Consider the following 27,084-nt stretch of genomic DNA (forward strand, 5'->3'; position numbering starts at 1 on the left):
ATGCTTCTCTTCAAAAACTACCTTTTGTAATCCTGCATATCACTCAGGCACCCACTTCTGGTATTGTTATTTGACACACATCCTAGCTATCCCAGAAACTTAAAAGTTAATGCTTTCTTACTTGTCCTGAAAAAGAAAATTCATCCTGGCTGAAACTCAGGTCCAAGCTTGCAGTTCTTGCATCTCACACAACTGATACCCATTCAGCCTTTGGATGCAAGGTCCATTTTCTTTGTTATCTTGACAGAGTTAATTCTCCATCTTCTGTTTTCCTCTTTTGTGTTACATGAAACACAAACTTCAGGGTCCGTGAGGTAAATTTTCAGTAATAATAATAGAGGTGAAATGGCACAGTGTAAAATTTTAAGAACTAAAGTTAACTAGACACGTGAATGAACCAACAACTGAAATGTACAGAACTGACTGCCAGCAAAACTCATCAATTTGCATTTTGCTAGGTCAGGCGGTTACTATGGCAGGGGAGGTGTTTAGTTGTGTGCTGGCCTGTATGCTAATGGCAAAATTAATTTTCCTTCTTACGCTGAACAATTCAGCCTTTCCCTTTGCCCTGGGGTACTTCTATTTTCCCTGCAGTTAGCTTTTTGAGGTGTGCGAGGAACACTACACAAGAGGGCACCGAGCTCCTTTTAGACCACTCTGGAGCTTTCTCAAGCAAGTCTCCGTCCCATCCGAAGGTGACGTGGTGGCTCTGTGGGGCAGCTGTGACCAGGCAGCCCAGCACTCAGGCAGCACACTGCTGACCCCGGAGCACTGTTACTGAGGGAGCTGCTTTGTTCCTCGTGTTTAAAAAGCGGCGAGGCGAGCCTCGCACATCCCCCAGACCCCCTGCCCGCTCCTAAGATGGCCGCCCCACCCGCTTCCAAAATGGCTGCGGAGCGGTCGCCCCGCGGGGCGTCGCTATGGCAGCGGCGGGCGCGCTGCCGGCCGGGCGGGCCCGGGCGGCGGCACCGGGCGCTGAGGGGACCAGGGCGGTAGTGTGGCGGCGGGACCATGCCCCTGGCTGCCTACTGCTTCCTCCGGGCCGTGGGGAAGGGCAGCTACGGGGAGGTGAACCTGGTGCGGCACCGGCACGACAGCAAGCAGGTAGCGAGGGGCCCGGGCCCGCCCTGAGGGGAGCGGGGGGCTGGGCCTGGCTGGGTTTGCTCCCTTGTGCAGCGAAGATTGTAGTAAAAGTCCAAAGAAGACGGTTGGCTGGTTTGTTTCATGTAAACAAACATAATAATCTAAAAGTTTTTTTTTTTTTTAATGCCTCATTTTGGGGAGGAAGACCTTCATCTGGTAGTCAATGAAATACACGTGGGTCTGTTTAGCACGGAGTACAGGAGGTTGCTGCTGGCTTGTTACCGTTAACTTTTTATCTTTGAGACTTGGAGGCGTGACAGAAATAGAAATGATAGCAAGGATGGAAAAAGCTGGCGTTGGCTTTCCCTAGCAATCAGTTCTGCTGGAGGAAGACAGAGCTTGTGCTTGCTGTATTGACCACAGCAGAACTCAGCAAAGTTTTGGCCATGACCCAGTTGAAGCATAACATTTTGTTGCACACGTTTTTGTTGGGTATTTGACATAAATTTGGCTTGCCTGGCCAAAAAGGTTAGCAAGAAACTGCAAGAGGCTAAAGAAATGGGGATAGTGAGCAGCCACAGAGCAGTACGACAGGCCTCAGGCGTGAGCCTTGTGCCCATGGTCTGGCAGGAGATGCTGGGAGAAGCATTTGTGCAGATCAGATCCTTCCTTTTTGGGGGAAGGCAGGGAAGAGCCGGGCACTCAAAGGCAAATCCCTACCACCAGGGGGCTGGTGGCAGTGAGGGCAGTGCTTGCTCCCACCGTGCACAGTGTGGTGTCCTCAAAGGGCTGCTAACCTCACCGTCCTAAAAGTAAACAGTACCTGGAGGTGACTTTCTGCTGTACGCAGGTCCTTGGATTTCGCCTCTTTGTCATGCTGATCGTTAACACTGGCAACAGCCTCGCTTCCTTATCGTTGGTATTTTAACTTAAATATTTGATGCGTTGTCGTGCGTCTTATCTTGTGCCAACAGTGCTTTTATAAACATTTTTTTTCTCCAGCAGGACGAGCAGGATTTTTAGTTGTTACTTCTGCAGAGTGCTGTGTGTTCCCTGAAGAAAATTATATTTTGTTCAATTGTACTTGCTATTAGATGAATGTTGTTTTTTTTGTTTTGTTTTGTTTGTTGTTGAGGGGATTGAGTGGCTGTGAGTGTTTAAAACTTAAAAAAAAAAAAAAATCCAATTTACAAATAATTTGGTGTCAAGTAAGGCAGAAGAAGGCAAAATCTATTTTAATAGATTTTGTGGGAATCTTGCTAGGGTAATATCTTAATTGAACCAAATACTGGCAATGCCAAATTTCAAGTTACGTTTTGTGCATGCTTTTTGCATTTTTGTGATATGTAGTCTGGAGACAGAATGCTGAAATAAGGCTAAAAGCTCTTGCTTTCCATCCCCAAAGATAAGCTTCAGTTGGCTTGTCACATAGAACATAGTAGTTGCAATAATTCTATTTTATTTTAAACTTAGATGATGCAGTGCATGATTAGTTTTGTTATATTTCCCCTTGGAGCTGTGTGTCACAAGTTACAAGAATTGAGGAGCTTGTCCAGCAGACTTCTGAAATGCAAAACCATGCTCAAAATTTGGAGGTACTGTTGCTTTCTGCATAATTGGTTCCCTTGCTGTATAGGGGGCAGTCCTCATCAACTCTGATTAAATGTGCTGGACTGAATAAATAGGGCCCACCTAGGAAGTATATAGCCTAAGCAGTTGAATTAAACAGAACAGAAATTGAGTAAGAAAGTATTATTTTAAATGTTTTGAAATGAAAAACTCTCAGGTAAGAATGGGGTCAGGTGTATATACCATGCCATGGCTCTTCCATGAGAAGCTGATTCCCTAGAAGTGATTGCCACAAAATTTACATCAGAAAGGGGACTAGGTCAGCCCTAGATATTGGTGCTGTGTATGATTCGTATGCACCATGGATTTTATTGCCTCATCTTTGGCTTCAGCGATACTTTTACTGAAATCTGAAATTCTCTGTGATTTTTTGTTGTAGTTTATACTAGGGAGAATAAATAGCAGCTTTCATGAGACCTTTTGGCTCTTTTAGTGTGACCAAGGGGCTTCCTTCTGATTCATTTATTTTTGAATAAGTTTATACATGCATATACAGAACCTCATAAATGCAACAGATAGATAGTATGGTTATCTGATGCCTAAGGCAAGTTTAACCTAAATTACATATGCTTTCAAGCATGGGGGGGGAAATAAATAAATAAATAAATAAATAAATAAATATATTTTTTTTCCATAGTAATACTAATGGTAACAGCCCCCCCAACTGCCTCTCTGGTTGCCACATTTCCGTTTGTGATGGAAGCTTTTTTCCTGTAGTTCACTGTTTTGTAGACTTTGCTTTAGATTTGGGAATTTCCTAGAGCTTCTACATAGTAACTTTCATCTCTGATGATACTATCTTACAATTTTTTTTACAGTATGTCATCAAAAAGTTAAACCTTAAAAATGCTTCCATCTGGGAGAGGAAAGCAGCAGAGCAAGAGGCACAGTTGTTATCCCAGTTGAAGCACCCAAACATAGTCGCCTACAGAGAGTCCTGGCAGGGGGAAGACGGACTGTTATATATTGTTATGGGCTTCTGTGAAGGAGGAGATCTGTACCACAAACTCAAGGAGCAGAAGGGCAAACTTTTGCCAGAGAGTCAGGTGGTGGAATGGTTTGTCCAGATTGCAATGGCGTTGCAGGTAAGATACAAATAACTTCGTTATTTTAAGATTTTAAAAAAATGTCTCCTGCATTTAAAAATTCTACAATTGGGCTACACAGTTTGAATTCAAGTCTGTCTGCGTTAGCATCTAAGTACAATGGTTATTAGTACATTGAATGTGTTCGTAGGGCATTTCCATCAAATTAACTTAGTATTTTAGGTAAGAATTTGCTATCACATGTTATTTGTGCATCTCTTTATCACAGTAGACAGTAGTAACCTCCACAGTGTTTGAAATTATGGATCAAAATTACAAAATTCAGTGTTTTTTTTTTTTTTTTTAAAAAGCTTTCAGGAGCATGTTGTGTTCTGTGATTTCACTAGTGTTTTTAAATGGTAAATTTAAACTGCAAATTCATTTTTATTAAGTATTATCTCAGCAATATAAGTGGTGGTTTTCATACTTTAATAGTTAGAGTAAAAAAGACAAGCTAGTATTATTAACACTGAGAGGTAAGAAATGTGACAAAATTCTATGTTAAAGTTGCCTCCTATGGCCAGATACATGCACATCAACAGCAGTGCCTGTTTTTGCTTAATATAAGTTTAATCTTTTTCTTTATTTAGACAACATCACAATGTACATGTATTTTCTGCCAAAACTTTGTACTAAAGACTAAGCCATCTTTGTAAAGAAATGGAGGTAGCAGAAGTGTGTTAGAGTTTGAGCCTTAGCCTTACATTTTTATTTCCTTTTTTTTCTGGTGCGTCACTAACACCACATTCTACACTAACAGCAGTCGTTTTGCTTTTATAGGGATATTTGTGTCTATGCTTATGTGTTTTCCCTCTTTGACTCTCATACCTTGATTTTAATTTTCAGTGGAGAAACAATTGTGTTATTTAACTCCATCTATACTTTTTTCTTCCCCTCCCAGTATTTACATGAAAAGCACATTCTGCACAGAGATCTTAAAACTCAAAATGTTTTTCTGACACGAACAAATATAATCAAAGTGGGTGACCTGGGAATAGCCAGAGTGCTAGAAAACCAATACGACATGGCCAGCACTCTCATAGGCACACCATACTACATGAGCCCTGAACTCTTTTCTAACAAGCCCTACAATTGCAAGGTACAGTAAGTTGATGCAAATACTGTTTCTAATTCATTAAGCAACTTATTTTGTAATGCCTGAGGATATTACAATCCTAAGTATTATTTTTAATTTATTACTGCTTTTGACTCTTTCTAATGTTCTCAGAGAAAAAACAGGAGAGAAATTGGCATGGACCTTTATTTCTGAAACTGTGTTTGCTGCAGTGGGTGACAATTACTAGCATGTGATACCTTATCACAGCCAAGGTGTTCAGCAGTCAGCCTGGACCTATAGCAGCATGCCAATGTAAACAACACCTCTGTCTAACAGAGGCTAATATCTTTTTCTAAATTATTACATAACAGCCAGGAAGCTTTATGTTCAACAGCAGCATTAAAAAAAATAAAATAAAGAAATGAACAGTGTTACTGTGAATTTAAAATACAACAAAATAAGGCAAATGTGCTCTAAAAAGCATGAGATTAATCAAGCTTAAAAGAGTGGGATTGAAGCCAAAAATTTACAATGAAATATGTTCTTAATTAGTTTATTGCCATATAATAAGCCTCTTTGAAGACTTTTGAAGGTGATTAAATGTGAAGATAAAACTTCTACCTGTATTACAAACCTCCTAAACACCTTCCCTCACCCCCCCATTTTTTTTTTCAGTCTGACGTTTGGGCATTAGGCTGCTGCGTTTACGAAATGGCTACACTGAAACATGCCTTTAATGCTAAAGACATGAACTCTTTGGCTTATCGAATAATTGAAGGAAAGGTAAAAACATGTAACATATTTTTATCAGTGCTTGGATTATCTAGTAACTTGAGACAACTGTTTCCAATTGGAAATAAATATATTGTGTGCTGCATACAATGTCATGTATTGTGTAAGACTGGTATTTCCTGGTGGTATATGATGTAATACCAGACTCAGGAAAGTATTAATTTTTAGATATTGCTAGGGTCTGTTACCCTTTTGTGCAATTACTGTACTAATGAATTTTCAGAGTTCTGAGATGATCGACTTACTCATTTGCTTCTGGCTTAAACGTTGTACAAAGATTTACGTCACTGTTCACATGATGGCCATTTCCATGTTAGGTAAGACCTATACACCAAAGCAAGAAAGACATTTAAATAATGAAGTTAAAACAGATTTAATGTATATAAATCTCTTGCATCTATTCACAGAACTCTTAACTGCTGGTATTAATTTAAAAAAAATAAAATGTAGAGAACACGCTTAAAATTTCTATATTCTGTTTGATGGGTAGTTAAGTACTTTGGAATCTATCATTGAATGAGTAATTGGACTACTTATGCTGAGTACCTAGCTGAATCTAACTGTTGTGCATAAATAAATAATCTAGCATTAGCCCCTGATGACAAATAAGTTAAATAATAGCAGACTTCCTATTCCTTTTACAGCTACCACCCATGCCAAAGGATTACAGCCCACATTTGGTAGAAATAATACGAACCATGCTCAGTAAAAAGCCCGAGGAAAGGCCTAGTGTGAAAAGCATACTAAGACACCCATATATCAAGCACCAAATTTCTTTGTTTTTGGAAGCCACGAAGGCGTAAGATATTTTCATTTGAGTGTTTTTATACAAAATATTCGTGTTTACTGTTGTCTTTGTTTTACAACTTTTCCTATTTTTTATAGCAGGATAACATTAGTTCTATTGTGTGCAGATGCAAACCAATGAACATATGAGTTTCTTTAGAGTCTTGGAGAAAGAGGAGAGAGATGGAATGGAAAATAGTTATTCTGGCAAATACAGACTAAATCTATGCAATGGTTTGGATTGCATTGCTTATTCAGAGAAAAGGGGGGGAAAAAAAAGCACCAGTATTTTCAAGAAAGTGATGGGAAATACCCATCCTTCTGTATGGTTCTTTGAGGCCCTTTATCATCTGGAAGTTGTTATACCAAGTTCCTCTTGGTATTCACTGATTTAATTATTTTTCGTTTTCACGCTTGGTCAGTTATTTTACTGCATCCATATAGGAGTAGTCTTGGTGCTGTACAGAACAAATGAACGCTGCTGCTAGGGTCTGCGTAGTGTTTATAAACTCCTTTTATGGAGGTGAAAATGAGCACATTGTACGAGGTCTGTTGAAAAAGTCTAGTATCTTGTATTTTGTGTATGTAAGCTGTTTGGATTAGATTATTATTATTATTTTTTTTTATTATTATAAAGAAGTACCTTAAGGTCTTGGTGGTGGTCGTTGACTGAGCAACTTTTATTCTTGTTTGTTTGCTTGTTTTTGCAGGAAAGCAGCCAAAAGTCATAAGAAAACAGCAGATTCTAAACTTAAAGATCCTTGTTCTGTGGTCTCAGTAAAGAAAGAAACTTGTAACAGGAATGTGACACCCGAAAACCACTCCTTTGAGCAAGCCAGGAAATACAAAGTTGTAAGATATATTCCCTCCTCCCCACAAAAAAAAAATCTTTTCTTAAAAAAAAAAAATATATACATTGAGAGGTGTGTGTGTGTTTTTATTTTGTTTGTTTTTAAATAATATGGAATGTCTTGGGCATTCATGAGAACGTGGAACTGATTCCTATTGGTGTGTAAAATTCACATTAATGAAGGAATAGTGTTCAGGCAAGAATGGAAGTAAATAAAAAAGCTGTGGGTCAGTAAAAACTAATTGCAGTATCTTATCTATAAGATACCAACTAAACAACATGCAGGTTTTCATTTGTGGGCCATTATGTGAATTATTTCTGTATAAATTTGCAGTTGTAATGATGTACTTAATTTTTGCATGCAGCATGTTTATAAACAAATATTTCTACATTTCTCATGAAGGATTTGAGGTTAAATATTTTTTCAAATATTTGATGACAAGTGGTAATCATTTTCAAATCTATATGGTTTTGACTGGAAAAAAAAAAATTATAGTTAGACCACAAAATTATTTATTGTTGGAATTCTTTCTGGAGGTTAGAATGAATCTTACGTTGTGATTAATCTTGTGCATGTTTATTTATTTTGTTTTGTTATTTTGGAATGGCTCTGTTATTGTGGGTTTAAGCTTACAGTCTGGAAAAACTGAATGTTTGGTGGAGTAGCTCTTGAAGAATTATTGGTACTTGTTGGCTCCTTCCTTACAGAGGAGCCAAGTGAATATAAGTTTTCGTTCATGGTCCTGGCGAAAAGTGGGTGTATAAACCTATGCCTGAAATATATAATCTGAAATGGAGTCTATATCTCTAAAAATGTGGGTTGCAGCATTTTTGAAGCTCTTAATCTGTAATTGATGATAATTTCACTACAGTTCACATAAATTAGTATGTTAATGACGTTCATCAATTGTTTGGAATATACTTTCATATGTGCATAATGCCCAAAAAGTAATTCTTATTTTTGTTTGTTTGCTTTTCTTGTAATTCTAGAATGAAGAAGACTGCATCATCAAAAATAAAGCCACCAAATTTTGTGCCCCAGAGAAATCACCTGTTGAGTTGAAAACAAAACCAAGCAGTAATGATTCAAACAGCCTGGGAGAGTCTTTAGCTACGATCAGTGAAGTGAATATTGATATCTTAACATCTGAAAAGGGGAACTATGAAATTGAGAAGTGCGGCAGTGATCATATTCCTGAGAATAATAAAGCAAAATGTGTAAATGTTCCAGGGAATTCTAAAATAATACCTAGTAGTCCACCAGTTAAGGCTGATGGACTACAGAAAAAAACAAAGCAAGCTTTTAAAGCAGAAAGTGCTGAGCCTAAGCCGTTGTCTCTTGCTGCTGTAGAAGAAGATGATGATACTCTGAGACTCCTGCAGCCTATATCAGAAGACCAAAAGCAAACTGACCTGGTAATGCCTTCATTCTTACATAGACTTTGAACTGGATTTAACTAATCGTCAGCTGTTAAAACGGGGAGAGCGGCTGCTCAAAATAGTTTTCTATCCAAGTAGGATGCTGATGGTACAATTGTTGGGATGGTTTAAATAGCTGGGAGCCTTGACTTCAGCTCTGCAAAGGCAACATGGTGGAGGAGTTTTAGGCTTGCATCTAGATGATGGAGATGCTGTTTTTACAAGGAACTAGAATTTTATTTTCCAGCTGAGAAGAGAGGTGGCAAGAATAATTTAAGGACATCTTTGTTCCGTGTTCTAAGTAGAACTGGCTGATCTCTTGAGCTGGTCCTGATTTGGATGGGCAACAGGTGTAAACAGCCAAACAAGTGGGACTCCCAGAGGCTTTTCTTTTGCATTCATGACTGTTTTAGTACATTCACTGAATGGTTTGGATATTTAAACAGATAGGCTTAGGCCTAAGGTGTTAAGAGAACAGAGGACAGATTAAATAGCTCTTAGAGTTGCTTCCTGATTTATTCCACATACTTTCTCCCCTTTTCACTTTTTTATAGTCAGACACTTAATGAAATGTTGAAGAAGGCTGGAAAAAAAAAGTGAAGGATGAGGAGTGGGAGATTGAAGGCAGACAGGTGATGAAGAGATGGGAAGAGGCATAAAAGAAAGGAGAAAGGAATGGTGATATGGAAATCTGGAAGATTTTTGCTTGCCTGCTTTCTTTCATTTCTCTTGAAGGCAGGCTGTTTTGTGCTGTTATTAATTTCATTTATTCTTTCACTGTTTATGAAAATGTTGGTGATTTGGAAAATCAGTACATCTAAAAAATGTCAACTTCTTTCTAGGCTTCCGTAGTGCTGTTCTTTAGATAGTAACTGACACAGAAATGCTGGCTAATTTTTTTAGCCTGTACTCTTTTCCAGTGTTAAAGGGGTCTTCTGAGACAACTGGGAAAAGTCTTGATCTCATCCTGCTGAATCTCTAAAGTGTCAGTTATAAACGTAGCTCTTTCTCTCACGTCTTATACTTTGGATTTAAAGGTCGTAGGTCTGTTCTTCTGGCTGTACAGCTGTCACTTCTGCATAGTCACTTGAAGCTCTTCTACTTTAGATGATGATTGCCTTTTCTTTACCTTTTGATCTATAAAATAATTTTCATACACTCTTTTCTAATGAGAAATCATTATCTATTGCAGAGTTTGGATTCTACTGAAAAACTACTAGCACCATTTGTTCCTGTTGTAATTCAAGTAAGTGTCCTTCTTTGCAGGTTTTGTACCTTAAAAATACTGGTACAGCAAATATTTTTTTCTGTCTGTCAAGGGTTTATTGTGATTGCACCTGTGATATGTTAAGTTGGATGTAGTCCAAGTAGTAAAATGGCCTGTACTGATTTTTTTTCTTATTATTTTTATTTTTTAAGAAGTGCCTACATTTTGAAAAAATACTTTACCTTCTTAGGATGATGTCTGTCATGGAGCTTCAGGAGATGCTCAGGAAAAAATTACTTCTCAGTTACAGCCTCATAGTTCTGCTCATGAACCCTCTCTCTCACGGCAGCGACGGCAGAAGAAAAGAGAGCTAGCTGAAGTCTGTTCAGAAAAGGTGCAGATAATAAAGATGATAAATCTGAATTCTCTCTCCTTGAAGACTATTTTACTCTTTAAAAATGGTACTCTAAACAAAAAAGTGTTTTATGCTGTTCTTGTTTTATGTGCATCTGTGTAATTTCACTGATAATGAAATGCAGAACACTCAATATGTCCTTTATGAGCAGCCTTTGAAAACCTCAGCAAGCCTCACAAGTGTGAGTTGGGCACATCAGATGGGTACAAGGGAACAGTGAAGTGTTGTCTTTGCCTTTGCTGTGCTACAGTTTTTTCCTAGCAATTTCTGCTGGGACTTCCCAGAATGTTTGTGACTACAGAATACTCAGCAGTACATTTCCTGGCTGTTCATACAAGGCTGCTTGTAGCAAGCAGAAGACTACTAGTACTTTAGACAAGACACATGTAAAGGCTGCCTAGGCTTATGAGTGCAAACTGTAAAATGGAAATGTTGGCCCTTACATGTGCACCTAAGACAGGTCTCCTGTCAGTGCTTCCACAAGGAGCAGAGAAACTTCTTTGTGGAAAGGCATCAGATGAAAAATAGTCTGGGAGGAGGGGAATGAAATTTAGGGATGGAGAGAAGGGAAGTGGATGCAAGCAGAAGTGTAGAGAGGGAGAGATGAAGTTAGGAGTTGTGAAGAGAGGTATCAGTAGGATCCCAAACCTCTGTCATCCAGCCTTATAATGCAAGAGTGTCTTCTAGTTTGCAGAATACTTTAACTTTTAATTAAAAACAACTATAAATTCTTGCTTGCTTCTCTTTCAAGTTCAGAGCAGCTGCTCATCAGCCTTCACCTTTTCCTTCCAATGTGAATGCAAAGACAGTACAGAGATGTGCAGAGGAGTGTTGTGCTGAAGTCTCTGAATCTGTAAACAGCACCAAAAGCAGTCAAGTTGCCATTTCAAAGGTTAGTTCTAAATACTGTGACACCATATTTTTGTCTCTCATTGCTTTTGAGCAGATTGTTCCTGGAGCGCATGCACAGTGAGTAAAGAAATAGATACTAACTTCCTACCTGATGACTATCTAGTCCATATTGGATGAGAGGCTTCTGTGTTGAACAAAGGAGGGCAGAGGCTTCTTTTCTACAGTGTACATTAGTTTTGTGTGCTAAGACTGTTTTATAACAAATAATACAGCATTTGTTAGATAATCAGAAGGTCTACTCTAGTAGGTCTTCTGCATCAGTCAAAGGAAGCTTTTTTTTGTTGCTGTTTTATAGCTGATAGATAATCAAACCATTGTGACAATTGCTAATTACTGTCAAATTAACTTATTTTAAAGGAGCGGCCCTTGTCAGCAAGAGAACGAAGGCGGCTAAAACAGTCTCGGGAAGAGATGTTTCCCTCTGGTAATTTTTATGTTTGCATGTTAGATAGGCTGATAACTTCTCTGAGAAGAAATTCTAACTTGCTGTCAGTTCTTCACTAGCATCTTGAGAAAGATGCACTACGGGTGTTAGTTCTGTGTCAAATAAAACATTCTGTTAACATCTCTGTATTCTTCTAATTCTTATTTAGTTGTGTTTGGTTGTGCCTAGTGGTGACAACTTGTATTTGAAATGTGTGTGAAGCACAGAATATACACCTTTCAGATAGAAGCTTCACTGTTTTCTGTTAGCAGACTACCTACCTGCCTGTCTTTTCCCACGTGATAGACTTTTTCTTGCATGAGCATGAAACTAATTCAAAATACAAGCAGCTAAGTTATAAATACTGTAAAAATGTCATCCTTTCAGTGATTCCAGCAAGACGAACAGCAAATAGTGCAGTAGTTGAAGGAAAATCACAAACGGAAAATCATGTTAAAGTTGCTCAGTCCTCATCATATCCCAGTATTTCTCAGGTAAACTGGGGTCATCTGCTTTTGAAATATGTCGACACAGGCACAATTCGGGAAGAAAAATAAAAGAAAAATGTCAGTCAATAAGAGTGCACAGTTCTCTGCGTATATTGCTTTATATGGCCTTGGGTAGAGTATAGATCTGTAATCTGCCTTTTTGTTTGGCTAGTTCAGCTTAAAATTCCAGGCTTGTTGTACATTTTCACTCCACTTGTGAGGGACAAAGACTGAGGGATCTCACAGACAGGGCTAACTGTTCTGGACTCTCTGAATTGCACTAATTGCACTGTGGTTTTTTTTTTTGTTTGTTTTTCGTTTGTTTTTGTTATTTATTTGTTTGTTTTGGTAGGGAAAAAATATATTGAACTGTGTTTTGGTTGTAGATGAATCACCTATTTTTGTTTAATCTTAAGAACACGCTACCTTTAGCATCATACATCTAAGTTTGCTTAGGTAGTAGTGTTTGAACATCGCATTTTAATATGCAGTCACGTTAAGTGGATATGTTTATGTGCTGAGAATAAGAAATTGTTGCTAAAAGAAAACTGAATAGTTTATGTTGCTACCGGTGTTGTCTAATTAAAATGTCTTGTTTAACATCATGAAGAAGTATTAGGCAAAATCTTCAACATCTGGGGAATGTTATTAATACTCATAGTTGTAAAAGAAATTTTATTTTAAAATTCAAAGTCTAGGCTTTATTGTTCTCAACCCAGCACTTGCATGGAAGGTGTTTGGCATGTTTTATTTGCATATATATGCTTCTAACTGATACTGAAATGCAAAACTTGATCTGCATTCACAAATTGATATTACGTAAGTTTAGTATGCACTAGTTGGATGTGTGTATGCTAGTGATGCTCTTGTGTGTGGTGCTGTGCACTCTACAAAAGACTGTAGAGACAGAAGTAGTTAAAGTCACCTTATATATATCCCTTGCATATAATAAATATACACATATATATATATGTATATATTTAGGGAATGCTGGAAACCTAACATAATAATAAAAGTATTTAAAATCTTTGTGCTAAAGACCAATAGGTGGGCTAAGGATAATGAATATACATGTATAATATAGTTGGCTAAGAGCTGACAAGCATATGTGATTGAATAGTTTTAATAGAGGCACTTGGTAAAGCACTTAGTTGTTAAAACTGTATGACCAAGTAAGCACTCCATGAACAAATAAGCATTTCATAAAGTTTGTTCATGATGTCCTGTGTATTAGCTTGTTTTTAAAAGCAAAGGTTACCCCTTCTGAATATTATCACTGTCTCACTGTCTGTAAAAGTACTCTATTGAAAGGGTTCTTTTCCATGTAAAAAAAAGTAGTTCATGCTGCATTGATAAAGTACTTCTGAAAATTAGAATTCTTGTCTATCTCTTCTACTCTCTCTTCATGTAGAAAAACAGAGTGGCCCATTGCCTTTCTGATGAGGAGTTAAGCTCTTCCACAAGCTCTACAGATAAGTCTGATGGAGATTCCAAGGAAAAGTAAGTATTTGGTGTAATACTATGCAAGAGTTTTAGCTGCTGTACTGGACCTTGACTTGGAATGGGGAAAAAAAATTGCAGGCATTACTTTCACAATTTATCTTTACATAGTGCTTGAAGAAGCACGTGATACAAAAGAAAAACTTAATTTGATTGTTGTCCTTCTGTGACAATAAACTTTTTGTGCTGCACATCCTGGGATATGTGATTGTGAAGCTTTTTTTTTTTTTTTTTTTGGCAAATGAGGCTTCCCAGGAAACCAATCTTCCAGCATCAAAGGGCACGTTACTGTCAGGATCCTTTAAAAGCATGGTGCAAAGGTGCCAACATGTTTTCCTTTCCACTGTGAATGAGGCTGAAATAGCTTATTTCAGGTTTTGTCAATGTGAGCAGCTTCTTCAAGAAATCTTATTCATTGCATTACCCCGAGTGCAGCTATGCTGGCAGCAGTAGCTGAAAGGATTGTACGTTTTTGCTAGATTGTTTGATTCTGATCCATTATTAGCTGAAATGCTACTGATGCTGCTGCTGATAAAATGGCATCACAAGAAGTAATTTAACATGGATTATGTAGCAGGACCTCACTAAACTTAGTGAAAATCCACTGAATGCAAGGTGGAAGCTGCATCATACAAGTACTGAATTACATCTCACTTCTCCTTTCCTAGAAAAAGCAGTATGAATGAAGTGAATGACTTGGTGCAGCTAATGACTTGGACACTGAAAATGGACTCTAAGGAGAATTCTGAACACTGTGTAGCCTCGACTCCAGCCCCAGAATTTAAACTTCATAGAAAATACCGAGACACTTTGAATTTGCATGGAAAATCACCTGATGAATCAGAGGAATTCAAATTTCAAGAGATTCCTTCAGGTCTGTTGGTCTGTTACTACTTTAAATGAATGGTTGGCTAATTGAAAACCTGCTAGTGGGCAACAGAAGGCAATCAATACACTCTTACTACTTCCAGATATTAACAGCTTTCTAAATAATTTTGTGTACAGAACCGCTCTAGTTGCGATTTACTTGCCAATGAAAGGATCTGTGTAATTATTAATGAAGAGAGAAAACTGACCTGCAATACAGTTTCTTCAATGTGACTTGTGCTGATGTTCAGTATTTTGAAATAAGATTAAGACATTCTGTAGTAAAACTGCTTTGTGAATTGTGGATAAAGATGAATTGCACATAGAGCACAAGTCAACCTTAAACACAGTGAAGGGTTGTACAACAATAGAATTTCATTCTTATTGAATTATTATTAAAATATTTGGATGGTATTCTACTATTAGAGAATTTTTTGAATGAAAAATATTTTGCACAGGAGCCACCTGAAATGAAGTTATAGAGACCTAATAGTGTGCATCATGCCTGCTGTGACTGCGTACTGTCCAGTGTCTTAAGAGTTAGCATCTGAGTGATGCACCACGGTTATTGATCGTTATTTATCTACACGAGCAGAGGGCTGGAGCACCTCTCCTATGAAGAAAGCTTGAGGGAACTGGGCTTGTTTAGCCTGGAGAAGAGAAGGCTCCAGGGAAACCTCATTGTGGCCTTCCAGTACATGAAGGGAGTCTATAAACAGGAGGGGAAATGCCTGTTTAGATGTGTTGATAGTGATAGGATAAGGGGGAATGGTTTTAAACTAAGATGGGAGACTTATGTTAGATATTAGAAAGCAGTTTTTCACTCAGAGGGTGGTGAGGCACTGGAACAGGTTGCCCAGGGCGGTTGTGGATGCCCCATCCCTGGAGGTATTCAAGGCCAGGCTGGATGCGGCTCTGGGCAGCCTGCTCTGGTGGTTGGCAACCCTGCTCAGAGCAGGGGGGGGGTTAAACTAGCTATCTTTAAGGTCCTTTTCAACCCAGGCCATTCTATGATTCATTCTGTGATCTGACTAGCTAGCTATATGGTTACTTCATGCAAATTGTCAACTGGTCTTCTGTGGTAATAGTGTTGTCCCATATTCTTCTAGGCAGAGTATGAAAACTGAGTACAGTGAAACTAATTATTACTGCAGCAGTTTTAAAATTTTATTTTATTTTTGGTAATTATTATTTTCTGTAGATGTTTTATCAGGTCCTGAGAAGATTAGGAGATTAGTTGAAATCCTGAGATCTGATGTGGTGCAAGGATTGGGAGTGAAACTTCTTGAGAAGGTATACAGCATTATGGAAGAAGATGATGAAGTCAAAAGAGAGGTGAATATCTTGCATATTACTTATCTGGGTTTATAAGAAATTAATTTTGATCACTCTTTTTCCAAAAAGTGTTTATATACTCACTGGCAGACCAAGACCTAAGAATACTGTAATTTTCAATCTTAAACAAATTTGATTCTGAATATAGACCACCTTCAATTACACATTCTTCAGGAACCATAGGAGCTTTAGAATTGTACCATGGTCCCTGAGTTTGTGGAAAACGAAAGGGACGTGAGTCATTCTACTCTGATTCTCCATTAATGATTTCCTTTTGAATTGTAAGTTTGTCTTCATACTACTTGCACGATTTCCATTATGTCCAAAGTGAGGAAGTATTTAATATCTGTTTCTAATAGAGGTCAGTGAACAATACCTCTACCTCATTTGATTCTAAACTTACTGCATGGGTAAATACAACCATACAGCCATGTGATTTATATGTAAAATTGTTAGGTGGGAGTTAGAACATATTTTGCCTTCAGACAACAGACTCTTTTTCCCTTTTTCTTGCCTTGCCTCTATGTAGTAAAACTTTACCTGCTGCTTTCAGCTGAATGCTTTGATTAATATTTAGTTAGTTCAGCTAATATTTTGGTTGTTCCTGCTTTTTTTGATATCAGTGACTTTAGTGTTTTTTTTCTTGTGTTCTAAATAGCTGCAGCTGCGGGAGCATATGGGAGACAAGTATACAAGTTACAGTGCGAAGGCACGCCATCTGAAATTTCTTGAAGAAAATGTGAAGTTCTAACTGGAACCTTTTCCTTGGTAGTAAAGAGGACAGATTTCTATCTTGTTGGATAGATTGGACCAGCTTAAAAAGCATATTTATCCATTGACCTCCTCTGCTGGATGAACTTTCAAAAAACGTTATAGTTTGTAGTTTTCATGTTTTTTTCATGTTAAAGTGAAAACCAGGCTCTCACTTTTTCAGAAGAGAAACTGTTTAATTTTTATTCCCTTAATGAAACATTAATTTTTAATAGATGCAAAGAGATGGATACCAAGCTTTGTATAAAAAGGAACGTCAGAAAACACGATGGTTTAGTTCGAATTTATCATAACAAAAGGTTTTTGTATGGTGATATGCTAAATATGGTAATAGAATCTATGCCAGGGCTATGGCGTAGACTGATAGACGGTAAGTATTACATCAAACAGTTGTGGAGAGTTAGGGAGAAACAACTATTAATTTCCATAGCACCAAAAAGCCCTGTGGCTTCGTTAAGTAAATTGCCAAGTGCTGAAGGGATGGTTGCATTGCTTTTAAGCAGTGAGCACTGCTTAAAAAAAAAAAAACAAAAAACTGTTTTGAGTTGTATTGCTAAGGCAGCCCCAATGTTGGTGGAGAGCATTTGGTAACTGGATAAAGTATGTCTGAAAGGAACACAGCCGTGGTTACCATGGTCCCTGCTGGAGGAATCTCTTTGCCTTACAAGTACTAATTCCTTTTAGGAATGGCCACTCAGAGCGATAGGTATCTTAGCTTTTCTCTTTCCATGCACCTGGACTGTGTTGCTACACAATACCTGGGCATTGTCAAGTGAGATCACTGTTGAAAAAACTCATGTCCTTTTTAAAGGATAAAAAGGATAAAGGGAACTGAATTTGTAAAACAAAGCTTCAGTCTCCCTTGTGGGTGGTGGCACTTACAATATTTAAGCAGGTCGTGGACATAGTAAGTTACAATATTTAGGCAGGTCGTGGAAGTATGTCATAGTGGTCAAAAGGTGCAATAGCTATGGATCCTGCTGCCTAATACTTAATTAGATGATGAAGTTATGAGGTTTCAAGAGTGGTTGTATTATGTAGAGTAAAGCTGTTACTTTCTCCTCCCACAAATTTATTTTACACAAAAAATGTCACCCTGTGCTATCCTATCCTGCAACAGTTTCCAGTTGTTAGGATTTTTCAAAACTGTGGTGGGTACTGGTTTACAGGACTTGTTTCAATCTGGCACTACTGACAGCTTCTTTTACAAGTGGTTAGAAATACTTTTACAGAAGTGTAGCTGCATATTGTCTTCCAGCTTATGGCAATAGCTTAACTATACTTTGATTCAAGGGCAGTCTTCCTTTTCAGTAAAATACTTGAGTGAGTTGAGAACTCACAGAGCCTCAAGTTTATCACCCCACACCCGCCTTCATACTCTGAACTGACTGATCTTACGTACTCATGACAATGTACAAAATAGTACAGAGAAAAAAAACCACCACCACTGAGCCAAGCAGCATCTCCTAGAGAAAATGTATTAAAACTTAAGAAAGCTGCAATGTAACATCATGAAGAACCGTTTTCTTTAGCTTTTAGCGTCTCTTTGGCTTTCTGTCTGCTGGCTTCTTATCGTCTGTTCCCGATTCCTGGACAGGTAACCACTTCAGAGGATTGCGGCGGTACATAGGCCATGGCGGGAGTGTTAGCTTAAGAAAAGGAATGACATGAAGATGTGTAAATCAAGATGCTAGAGAAGTGTTTTGTACAGCTGCTACCCAGAAAACTGTGGTGTCCTTTCTGGTAAAAATGGTATCAGCTTGTCCTAGTTTTGGCTTGTAGCCAAAAGTCCTAGTAGCTGGCATGGTGCTGTGTTTGGGATTTGGGATGAGAATAATGTTGATATCACACTGATGTGTTAGTTGTTGCAGAGCAGCGATTACACTAAGTCAGGGACTCTGCAGCTTTTTGCTCTGTCCTGCCAGCGGGCAGGCTGGGGGTGCAGTGGGAGCTGGGAAGGGACAGTATCAGAACAGCTGACCCAAACTGGCCTAAGGGGTATTCCATCCCATCTGTCACGCTGAACAATATATAGGAGTATATATACTCCTATATACAATATATAGGGGTTGCTGGCTGTGGTGGGGAGGTCTAGCTGCTGGGCATCGGTCAGCGGGTGGTGAGCAATTGCATCGTGCATCACTTGTTTTGTACACATTAGGAGTAGTAGTATTATCATTATTATTATTATTTTCTGTTCTGTCCTAATAAACTGTCTTTATCTCAACCTGCAGGCTTTCATTTCTTTCTGATTCTCTGCCCCATCCTAAAGAGGGAGAGGGGAAGGTGAGTGAACAGTGGTGTGGTGCTTAGCAGCTGGCCAGGTTAAACCACAACACAGCTTGACTTAGAAGTAACATTTCACTGAACTGGTATACTGGGTCTGGCTGGGATGGAGTTAACATTTTTTTCCCATTATCCCTTTTTTTCCCTTTTAGTTAAATTACTTAATTAATAATAATTTTTCCTTAATATTTATTTTTTCCTTTACTTAAATTATCCTTATCTCAACCCATAAATTGTTTCTTTCCTTTTCTTCTTCCCCTCTTCTTCTGAGGAAGTGGAGTAAGAGAGTGGTTGTGATGGAGTTCAGCTGCCTAGCAAGGTAAAACCACCACAACTGGGGAAGCAGTTCAGTGTAAGGTAGCAGTGTAAAATGGCAGCACTCTAAAATCTTACTAGCATCTGACATAAATCAAGTATTGGATTGTAAAGCAAGTTTAAGCACAGGACTTCACCTTCTGCAGCATATATTTTCAAGTTTAGAAACCAAACTTACCAGACATGATAAAGCCACACCAGCCATAAATATGTAAACAGTCCAGCCAAACTGTTCAGTGATGAAGCCATAGATGAAACCAATTACCTTTAAAATAAATAAATAAATAAATCAAACTTCAAATAATCATAACATCCAAAATGTTTTTGTTTAAGTGAGGGTAAGGTAGGGAGGAGAGATAAGTAGAAAGTATGGGTTTTCCAAAAGCACACCTCATACATCTTTCTAACCTTGGTTGCAAAATTGTAGGCCAACAATGAAAGTAAAAAAAAAAAAAAAAAAAAAAAAAAAAAAAAAATTAAAAGAAAAGCCTTTATCCAAAGAATCAGTAAAAATTTGCTTCTAAGATCAGAACAAAAGTTCTTTGTTATAACCCACCGTTCTAGTATACTTACTGCAGAGACGAGAATGATTCCTTGAAAAATCTGTTCTGCTAATTTTTGGCCTTTGTAGTCCTGTGAAAAGAGACAGGTTTCGGTCAGTTACCCCAAACGCAAGCCTGCGGGTGCGGGCACCTGCTAAGACTTCCAGTTTACATCCTGGGCTTGGCCTGAGCACAGGTTCTTGGCTCTTTTGTTCAGCTTTCAAACCGGGGTGGAATTAATTTCTTACTCTACCTCCATTTCAAGTGTAAAGGGATTAAGCTGTTCATTCGCAGCTTTGATGCAGTGCTGCATCTAGAAATGCGTTCAGGGCAGGAAAGGCAACGCATTTATGTAGTGTAGTACCCCCCAGGGAAGCTGCCCGGGCCCTGCTCCATCCCTTGCAGAGCTTCCCCACACGGCAGAGCCGCACGGCGCCTCCCTCCCTCCCCTCACGGCTCAGCCGCTCCCGCCCTAGCGCCGCTCCCCTGCGGGCCCCCGCCGCCCCCGGCCCTACCATCTCCGTGGGGATGGCGCGGCAGAAGCCCAGCATGGTGGCGGTGGCGGTGGGGGGGGGCTGCAGCTCCCGTTCCTCCTGCGGTCGCTCGGTGCCGGCGGAAGGCGGCTGCTGAGGTGGCCGGAAACCGGCGCCTCCCGCCCCGCCCTCGCTGGCCGCCAGCCCCGGGGGGAGCCCGCTCGGCTCCGCCGGTGAGGGGCGGGAGGGGGTGAGGCGGGGGGGGCGGTGTCACTGCCGCTGCCCTGGGGCCGGGGCCGCGTCAGCGCGGGCGGTGAGGGGAAAATGTCGCTGAGGAAAGGTAAGAGGGAAGGAGGGGGGCGGTGCACGCCGCCTGTCCGAGCCCCCCGCTGCCCCCCGTGGTGAACTTCTTTCTGTTTGAACTTGCAGCGAACGTGGCCATCCTCGTCGCGGCCGTCGTGGTGTTCCTGCTCGTCCTGCACCGCAACTTCCTGGGCCTCAGCGACTTCCTCAGGCGGGAGCTGACGGGTCCGTGGGGTTTCGTTGTGTTTCTGTCTTCAAGCGGTGACGAGCGGCGCGTTCTGCCTCAGGGAGCGCGGCCGGGCTGAAGGAGCCCCCCGCGATGGCTGTCAGCCGCTCGCCTCAGAAGCTCGGACAGTGGTGCTCAGTCGCTGAGCATGGTGCTCGTCTTCATCTGAGCCGCTTAGGTTGACTTAGCAGAGCCTTTGTGCTCAGGAGTCCACGTTTGAGAACTGGACGTGGTCCCACAGAGCTTCTCCACATCCCCATTAACTGCTAACTCCCCGTTTGCCACCCGTTTGTCGTGTTCCCCAAATTATCTGAAAATATCTAATATGTAATAATCTAATCTGAAAGGTGTCAGTGTTGTTAGAAGGGTGCAGTAGCAGGAAATTAGCCACCTGTTAAATGGGATACATATGCTGCATGGTCATGCATTCAGCTGCTGATCTCCCATTATCGTGTCTGCACAGTACAGATATAAATTCTTGCTCTTTCAGCTTAAATAACGCAGTGATCTGTGATGCTTGGACTAAACATGGGCTGTGTGCAATGCCTTGAGAATCCCCCAGGGGAGAAAAAAAAAACTCGCAACAGTGTTGTTAATGAAGAAATAAATTCTAAATTGGTTTCTACCAAAGAGAAAGTAAAGGGAAAACAGGGAAGGGAGATGTGACTGGGAGGTGGTTAGGGTAACAGGAGGGAGAAATTAGTGTGATTGTAGATGTGGCAAACAGGACCAAAGGTACACGTGGGATACTCTAGCTTAAGCCTTGCTCTAGTACCTTGTTGTGCAACGCGTGAGTATTTAGAGCAGTTTATATGCATGTAGTTTATCTGCAAGCGTGATGTTTTCAAATATATTAACAAATTCCTGGATTCTCCCGAGTGGGGGCTGTCATTTAAGCATTTCATACTGGGGTGTTGTAGTCCATGTTCCTCGACCCAGCCATCCAAGCACTTGTATAACAGGAATAATTGCAGGCATTGGGAATTTTAACATGGTGATAATTTCTGTGTTTCATTCATATAAAATGTAGGTGATGCCATTTTTATTCCACAGATTCAAATCCATTAGGACTTCAGCCTATAGACTTCATACCTGCAGTTCCCCAGAGACTGATGGATGAAAGGAACGATAAGGAGATTGCTGTGGTCATTGCAGCATCAGAGGAGAGGCTTGGGGGTGCGATTGCAGCCATGAACAGTATTTACCATAACACCAAATCCAATGTGGTTTTCTATATTGTTACACTGAACGATACTGTGGACCACTTAAGGTAATGATTTTTTCATTAGCTTCCCGTGGTACTGTAGAAGTGAAGTATTTTTGAGAATAGGAAGAGCTGAATTTGCTTGATGCTGCACTCCTCTAAATTGTTTGCAGTCCTATCTGCTGCTGCTTATTGCATCTTTTTGACAAGGCTGCTGACAAGGCTGCAGTCATTCCTACTGGTAATGTTTCAAGGATGGAAAAAGAGACTACTTTTCCCGTGGGATGATACCCATCCAGCAGGGCTGGAGTTTGTTGGTGGAGGGGTTGTAAAAGTTACTTCCTTCATTTTGCCTGAGCAATGTAAATACTGGCAGTGAAGTTTCCCATTTTTGTTTTAGATTGCGCTTTGATCCTTTCATTTTCGCTCAGGTCTGTTCACACTGATAGTTTTTGTGAAGGATTTGTGATAACAGGATTGTATATTTCTAGTAAAATAAGCAGCAATCTCTTACCTTTCATGTGTCACAGCTGTTTAGTATGCTGATAGTGGACATGCCCCTGCACAGGACATGTCCCACACAGGACACCACCACTGAAATCAGATGCAGATAATATTCTACGTCTGTGTTTGCTGGGTAGGGAGACTACTGGCCAGATCAAGATCTTTTGATTGAATGTCTTGTTTTTCATTTGATTTTTGTCTCATTTAACAAAATCTATGCTTCTTTTGTGTTTGCAGGCTGTGGCTAAGTAATACTGCTCTGAAAAATTTGAGATACCGAATTTTGGATTTTGACCCTCGTGTCTTAGAAGGGAAGGTACAAGTGGATCCTCAAAAAGCAGACCCCCTAAAACCAGTAAGGATGGTGTTGATTACTCTTTACAATTATTAGTTACTAACAATACATTTTGATATTATCCTTCCATGGCTTTTGAACTCAACTAGCGTTCAAACCCAACTTTGTTGGCATACAATAAATCTTTTATAATTAAGTTCCTAAATTTCAATAAGGCTGAGTTTTTCAGGTAGTACAAGATGGTTTTAAATATCTACATATATGTGCCTAGTATCTTTCTGTACTGATATCTCCAGTTAAACACTGCAGGTTGTGTGTCAAGCATGCCAAAACCTTTCAGGCACTACAAATATGTGTGGAAAGATTAAAGAAAAAAAAAAAAATTCTACTGGAGACCAGTCTGAAAGTTAGTTTACTGATGCACAAATTCATGGGAAACTAGGAACTGATAGAACTTGCTTATTTTAAATAACTGATAAGATATTGCTGGCTGTCTTGCTTCCTGGGTGGAAGTTGGACGTTACTGCTATAAATAAGTGTCAGGAGTACCAATTTCAAAATTTCTCACTTTTTTGAACAATTTGCCAATCTATGTATTTATTTTGCTTTCACAGTTAACCTTTGCAAGATTCTACTTGCCCAGTTTGGTACCTCATGCGGAGAAGGCCATCTATGTGGACGACGACGTAGTAGTGCAAGGTACAGGACCTTTCTTCATGTTTTACCATTGTTGGACTAAACTGAGTTGGATTAAACTGAGTATTTTTATCTGCTGCAGCGATGGGCTGTACATAATGTTACTCAGAGCTTAAACAGGACTGCTTTTTCCATTTTTCAGATGATATCCTTGAACTTTACAACACTCCACTGAAACCTGGACATGCAGCTGCGTTTTCAGATGATTGTGACTCAACCACTAACAAAGTTGCTGTCCGTGGAGCAGGGAATCAGGTTGGTTTCATTCTGACTCAGTCATAACAATGTTGTAGATCCCAGGCTTTGGAACCAAGCGCTTGGTTATGATATTCTTGAAGGTTGATTTCAAAATGCAGTGAACCTAAAGGTGTGAGTATACCTACTGAAATTAGTTGATTATGATGTCTGTGTTACAAGTGATGCCTGGTACAGTAATTTAGGTACAATAAAAAACACTTTGGGTATTGGCTGTGCTTTACAATGATAGTGGAACAGTAGAAGGTCTTATAACAGCAGAGGAAGATTTTTTTTTATTTGTGGATGTTTCAAAAGTACTCGTTCTGGGACTGCTATTGTTTCAGGTTGTAGACATTAATACCATGCAGCTTTCCTTGAAGTGTGTAGTTCAATCATATTTTTTAAATGTTGGACTTACTTTCTCATGTGTTGAAGGAAGGGGAATTTGTTTTAACAACTTCAGGTTATGCTTGTCTGCTGGGAGTTGTGCAAAGTTTTTCTTTACGAAGAAATTTGACTATATTTTTAAGCTAATTTCTACACTCTTTCTTTTTCAGTATAACTACATTGGGTTTCTAGATTACAAAAAAGAAACCATCCGAAAGCTTGCCATGAAAGCCAACACTTGCTCTTTCAATCCAGGAGTTTTTGTTGCCAATTTGACAGAATGGAAATTACAGAACATCACTAAACAACTGGAGAAGTGGATGACACTAAATGTAGCGTGAGTACCCTCCCAGATGGGGGTGGCCATAGGCTGGGGACTGGGCTAAGTGATGGCATTTAACTGTTAAATGAAGGGCTGCGTATCTAGTTGTGGATTCCTGTCATGCAGCTGCAAGTGAAACTCAACTGATTTAGGGCCACACAAACAACCTTTCTCATCTCCTTTCCATTTTCTCTTCCAGAGAGGAACTTTACAGCAGAACTCTGGCTGGCAGCATCACGACACCTCCACTGCTAATTGTATTTTACAAGCAGCATTCCAGTATTGATCCCATGTGGAATGTCCGACATCTTGGTATGTATGAAGTATTTGCAACACTTTGCCCCCTCGTGTGTTTTTCCAGGTCTGTTCATCAACTCTGAATTGATGATACAAAAACCGGATCTTTTCTTACCCTGCTTTATACCTTGTGCTTTATTGAAATGCTGCTTCCCAATACCGTCTTGCATTTTGTGGGCCTGACCCTCCACATTCCTCTTTGAACTGCTAGTGGGATTGTTATTGATTTTGAGCTCTCAATTTCTTGTTTCCTTTTTATTGTTTCCACATATGTATTGTATCTGAAGTGATCCTAGGTGTCTCCTCCAAGATGAAGAGGAGCAGACATTCATATCAGTTCTGCTATTGGTAAAACCCCAAAGCTGGGAGAGCTCTTAGGTTTCATTTGAAATGAGTGATATATAGGCTGCTGAATATACTGGGTATTAAAAGGGTTTTAAAGAACTTGGAATTTAAAGCAGTACATTAAAATATATACAGAGACAGATGAAAGTAGCCTTCCATTGCATCTGATCCTTTTTTAGTTTGCCATGACTTCTGCCTCCCATATCACCTTTTACCATAAATGACAAGAATTCCTGTTAAAATCCTTTGTTTTGAAGTTAAAATATCACATGCTGTTTGTTCCTGCTGCCTTTATTATGGCACTAATGCTTCTTTTTCAATAAAAGGGTCTAGCGCTGGAAAAAGGTATTCTCCTCAGTTTGTGAAAGCTGCCAAGCTGCTCCATTGGAATGGACATTTCAAACCATGGGGAAGAACAGCTTCATATGCTGAAGTGTGGGAGAAGTGGTATGTCCCTGATCCTACAGGCAAGTTCAGCCTGATCCGGAGACATTCAGAAGCCTATGAAGCAAAGTAGAGAAAATTTGAATAACTGATGGCATTTTCTCAGGAAACTTCTGGAGCCAAGCAGATCTTTTTTATTATTTTTTTAAGTCAACTTTGTGTTATAGAGCAGTCCTTGCCTTCTGGAGCACAGGGAGATGCACTTAGTCATGTGCTGTTCCAAAGGAGACTCACTTCTCTTGTGTGACTGAAGGTGGTACTCCAGCAGAAGGCAAAACTAGCACTTCTGTTAGGTCATTTGTGTGTTGTACATTCTTCTGCTCTTTACTACAAGTCTTCTGGGGGGATCGTTGTGTCAGCTATGTAAACAAACAGTTCCAGAAACAAGATAGAACTTCATCTGGAGCTTGCACCATTCAAGTATTGCACAGGAACATGTAATTAAGAGCAGCTTGGTATTTGTTCTGTCTTGTTGTTGTTGTTATCCTGTGAAATAGTTTCATCAGCAGTCCGTTCTTGCATGAAAACTGCTCCCAGACATTTCTGCCTAAGCCTGCCTTGCACAATTCTGGAAAATTGAATCTTGATTTTTTGAAAAATGAATAATTTCAAGTATTATTTCACTATGCAAAATGGTTTTAACTGCCAGTAAACACTAAAATATTATCTGTAAAGTGGTGGACAAAGTGTTCAAAAATAAAAGCTACTGTTAACATGAGTCAAACCTCAGGTAACTGACAATATGATTCTTGTTGTGGTCTGATATATGAAATGTTTCTTTCGCTTAAGTACAGCGTTAACTGAATGAAGTCAAAACCAATTGTTCTCACCTTTGAGAAAGCACTGGTAAAAGTGTGCAATTTCTAGGGTCAGGCTGTATGAAATAGATCAGAATTGTTACTGTTAAGAATTTCCATGTTTTTTTCTCAAGTAAGCATGACTGTGCCATAGAAGTTTCTCCCACTGTGTCCTTCTTGGTCTGACCCTCTGAATTCATTGAGCAAGGTTGCTGTGACCTTTGGCAGCCTGTCTGACTTTTCTGTAGGTAAGTAGTTGTGTTTTTGTATTGCTATAGCCTTATGTTTGAATACTGGTTATTATTAGCTAGTATATCCCAGCAGCTGCTGTGGCTATTACTCGATGCAATGAAGTTTGAATTCAAGTTCTCATCTTTATTCAGTACTACTGCTTGTGAACGGGTATAAGATGTATGGGTAAAAGACAAGCAGTGAAAGGCTCAGTGGTTCATGATCTGAGGTACAGGGCAGCAGAGAGCTAAAGGGCTTGAGTATGTGTATGGTTGAGTGTGGTTTCAATACTGCTTTAAAATTTAAATGAACTTCCACCTTCTCATCTCATTATATACACTGTCTATAGTTCTGGTATAGCTCTATGCTGCTCTCTGGTTTGTTACTGATCCTTTCTTTTCCTGGCTTCTTAAGAACCATTCCTGTCAGTAGTTATTTTAGCAGGCTTAAATTTAAAAAAAAAAAAAAAAATACCAAGCACAGATACAGACACGTGCAGTTTAAGATACCTAGGAGGCATAGATGCCTCTACATACATTTGAAGAATATGTATCAGCTAC

The 27,084-nt window shown here is 39.5% G+C and overlaps 3 protein-coding genes and 1 long non-coding RNA gene across 7 annotated transcripts; 2 read left to right on the forward strand and 2 right to left on the reverse strand.

Annotated features, from left to right (window-relative positions):
- Positions 1–944: 944 nt before the first annotated feature.
- Positions 945–17,232, forward strand: NEK4 (NIMA related kinase 4). 3 transcript variants are annotated; one of them, XM_084530803.1, is made up of 16 exons: positions 945–1,104; positions 3,531–3,797; positions 4,699–4,896; positions 5,530–5,637; positions 6,291–6,445; positions 7,143–7,284; positions 8,273–8,698; positions 9,894–9,947; positions 10,159–10,302; positions 11,075–11,215; positions 11,593–11,659; positions 12,047–12,153; positions 13,559–13,647; positions 14,316–14,521; positions 15,716–15,849; positions 16,508–17,232. In XM_084530803.1, the coding sequence occupies exons 1-16, from the start codon at positions 1,012–1,014 to the stop codon at positions 16,598–16,600; spliced, it is 2,424 nt and encodes an 807-aa protein (XP_084386929.1). In that variant the 5' UTR covers positions 945–1,011; the 3' UTR covers positions 16,601–17,232. The 3 variants fall into 3 exon arrangements, with proteins under 3 accessions (XP_084386929.1, XP_084386930.1, XP_084386931.1); XM_084530804.1 differs by lacking the exon at positions 945–1,104 and adding an exon at positions 1,858–2,002; XM_084530805.1 differs by lacking the exon at positions 945–1,104 and adding an exon at positions 2,659–2,678.
- Positions 1,199–10,289, reverse strand: LOC311442047. Its single transcript, XR_014696432.1, has 3 exons — positions 10,151–10,289; positions 5,892–5,970; positions 1,199–2,136 (listed from the first exon to the last, which is right to left on the reverse strand). It is a non-coding gene; the product is annotated as an uncharacterized lncRNA (long non-coding RNA).
- An 847-nt stretch (positions 17,233–18,079) lies between the features above and the next one.
- Positions 18,080–20,426, reverse strand: SPCS1 (signal peptidase complex subunit 1). Its single transcript, XM_084530809.1, has 4 exons — positions 20,279–20,426; positions 19,795–19,854; positions 19,400–19,486; positions 18,080–18,269 (listed from the first exon to the last, which is right to left on the reverse strand). Exons 1-4 carry the CDS (start codon positions 20,312–20,314, stop codon positions 18,156–18,158), a joined length of 297 nt encoding a protein of 98 aa, XP_084386935.1. The 5' UTR covers positions 20,315–20,426; the 3' UTR covers positions 18,080–18,155.
- Positions 20,406–26,214, forward strand: GLT8D1 (glycosyltransferase 8 domain containing 1). 2 transcript variants are annotated; one of them, XM_084530808.1, is made up of 9 exons: positions 20,406–20,576; positions 20,666–20,764; positions 21,819–22,035; positions 22,711–22,828; positions 23,383–23,467; positions 23,607–23,719; positions 24,259–24,425; positions 24,610–24,726; positions 25,386–26,214. In XM_084530808.1, the coding sequence occupies exons 1-9, from the start codon at positions 20,561–20,563 to the stop codon at positions 25,567–25,569; spliced, it is 1,116 nt and encodes a 371-aa protein (XP_084386934.1). In that variant the 5' UTR covers positions 20,406–20,560; the 3' UTR covers positions 25,570–26,214. The 2 variants fall into 2 exon arrangements, with proteins under 2 accessions (XP_084386934.1, XP_084386933.1); XM_084530807.1 differs by having other exon boundaries at positions 24,610–24,722; positions 25,379–26,214.
- Positions 26,215–27,084: the final 870 nt, after the last annotated feature.

This window comes from Aythya ferina (assembly GCF_964211825.1).
Source record: "Aythya ferina genome assembly, chromosome: 10".
NCBI classification, from domain to species: domain Eukaryota; kingdom Metazoa; phylum Chordata; class Aves; order Anseriformes; family Anatidae; genus Aythya; species Aythya ferina.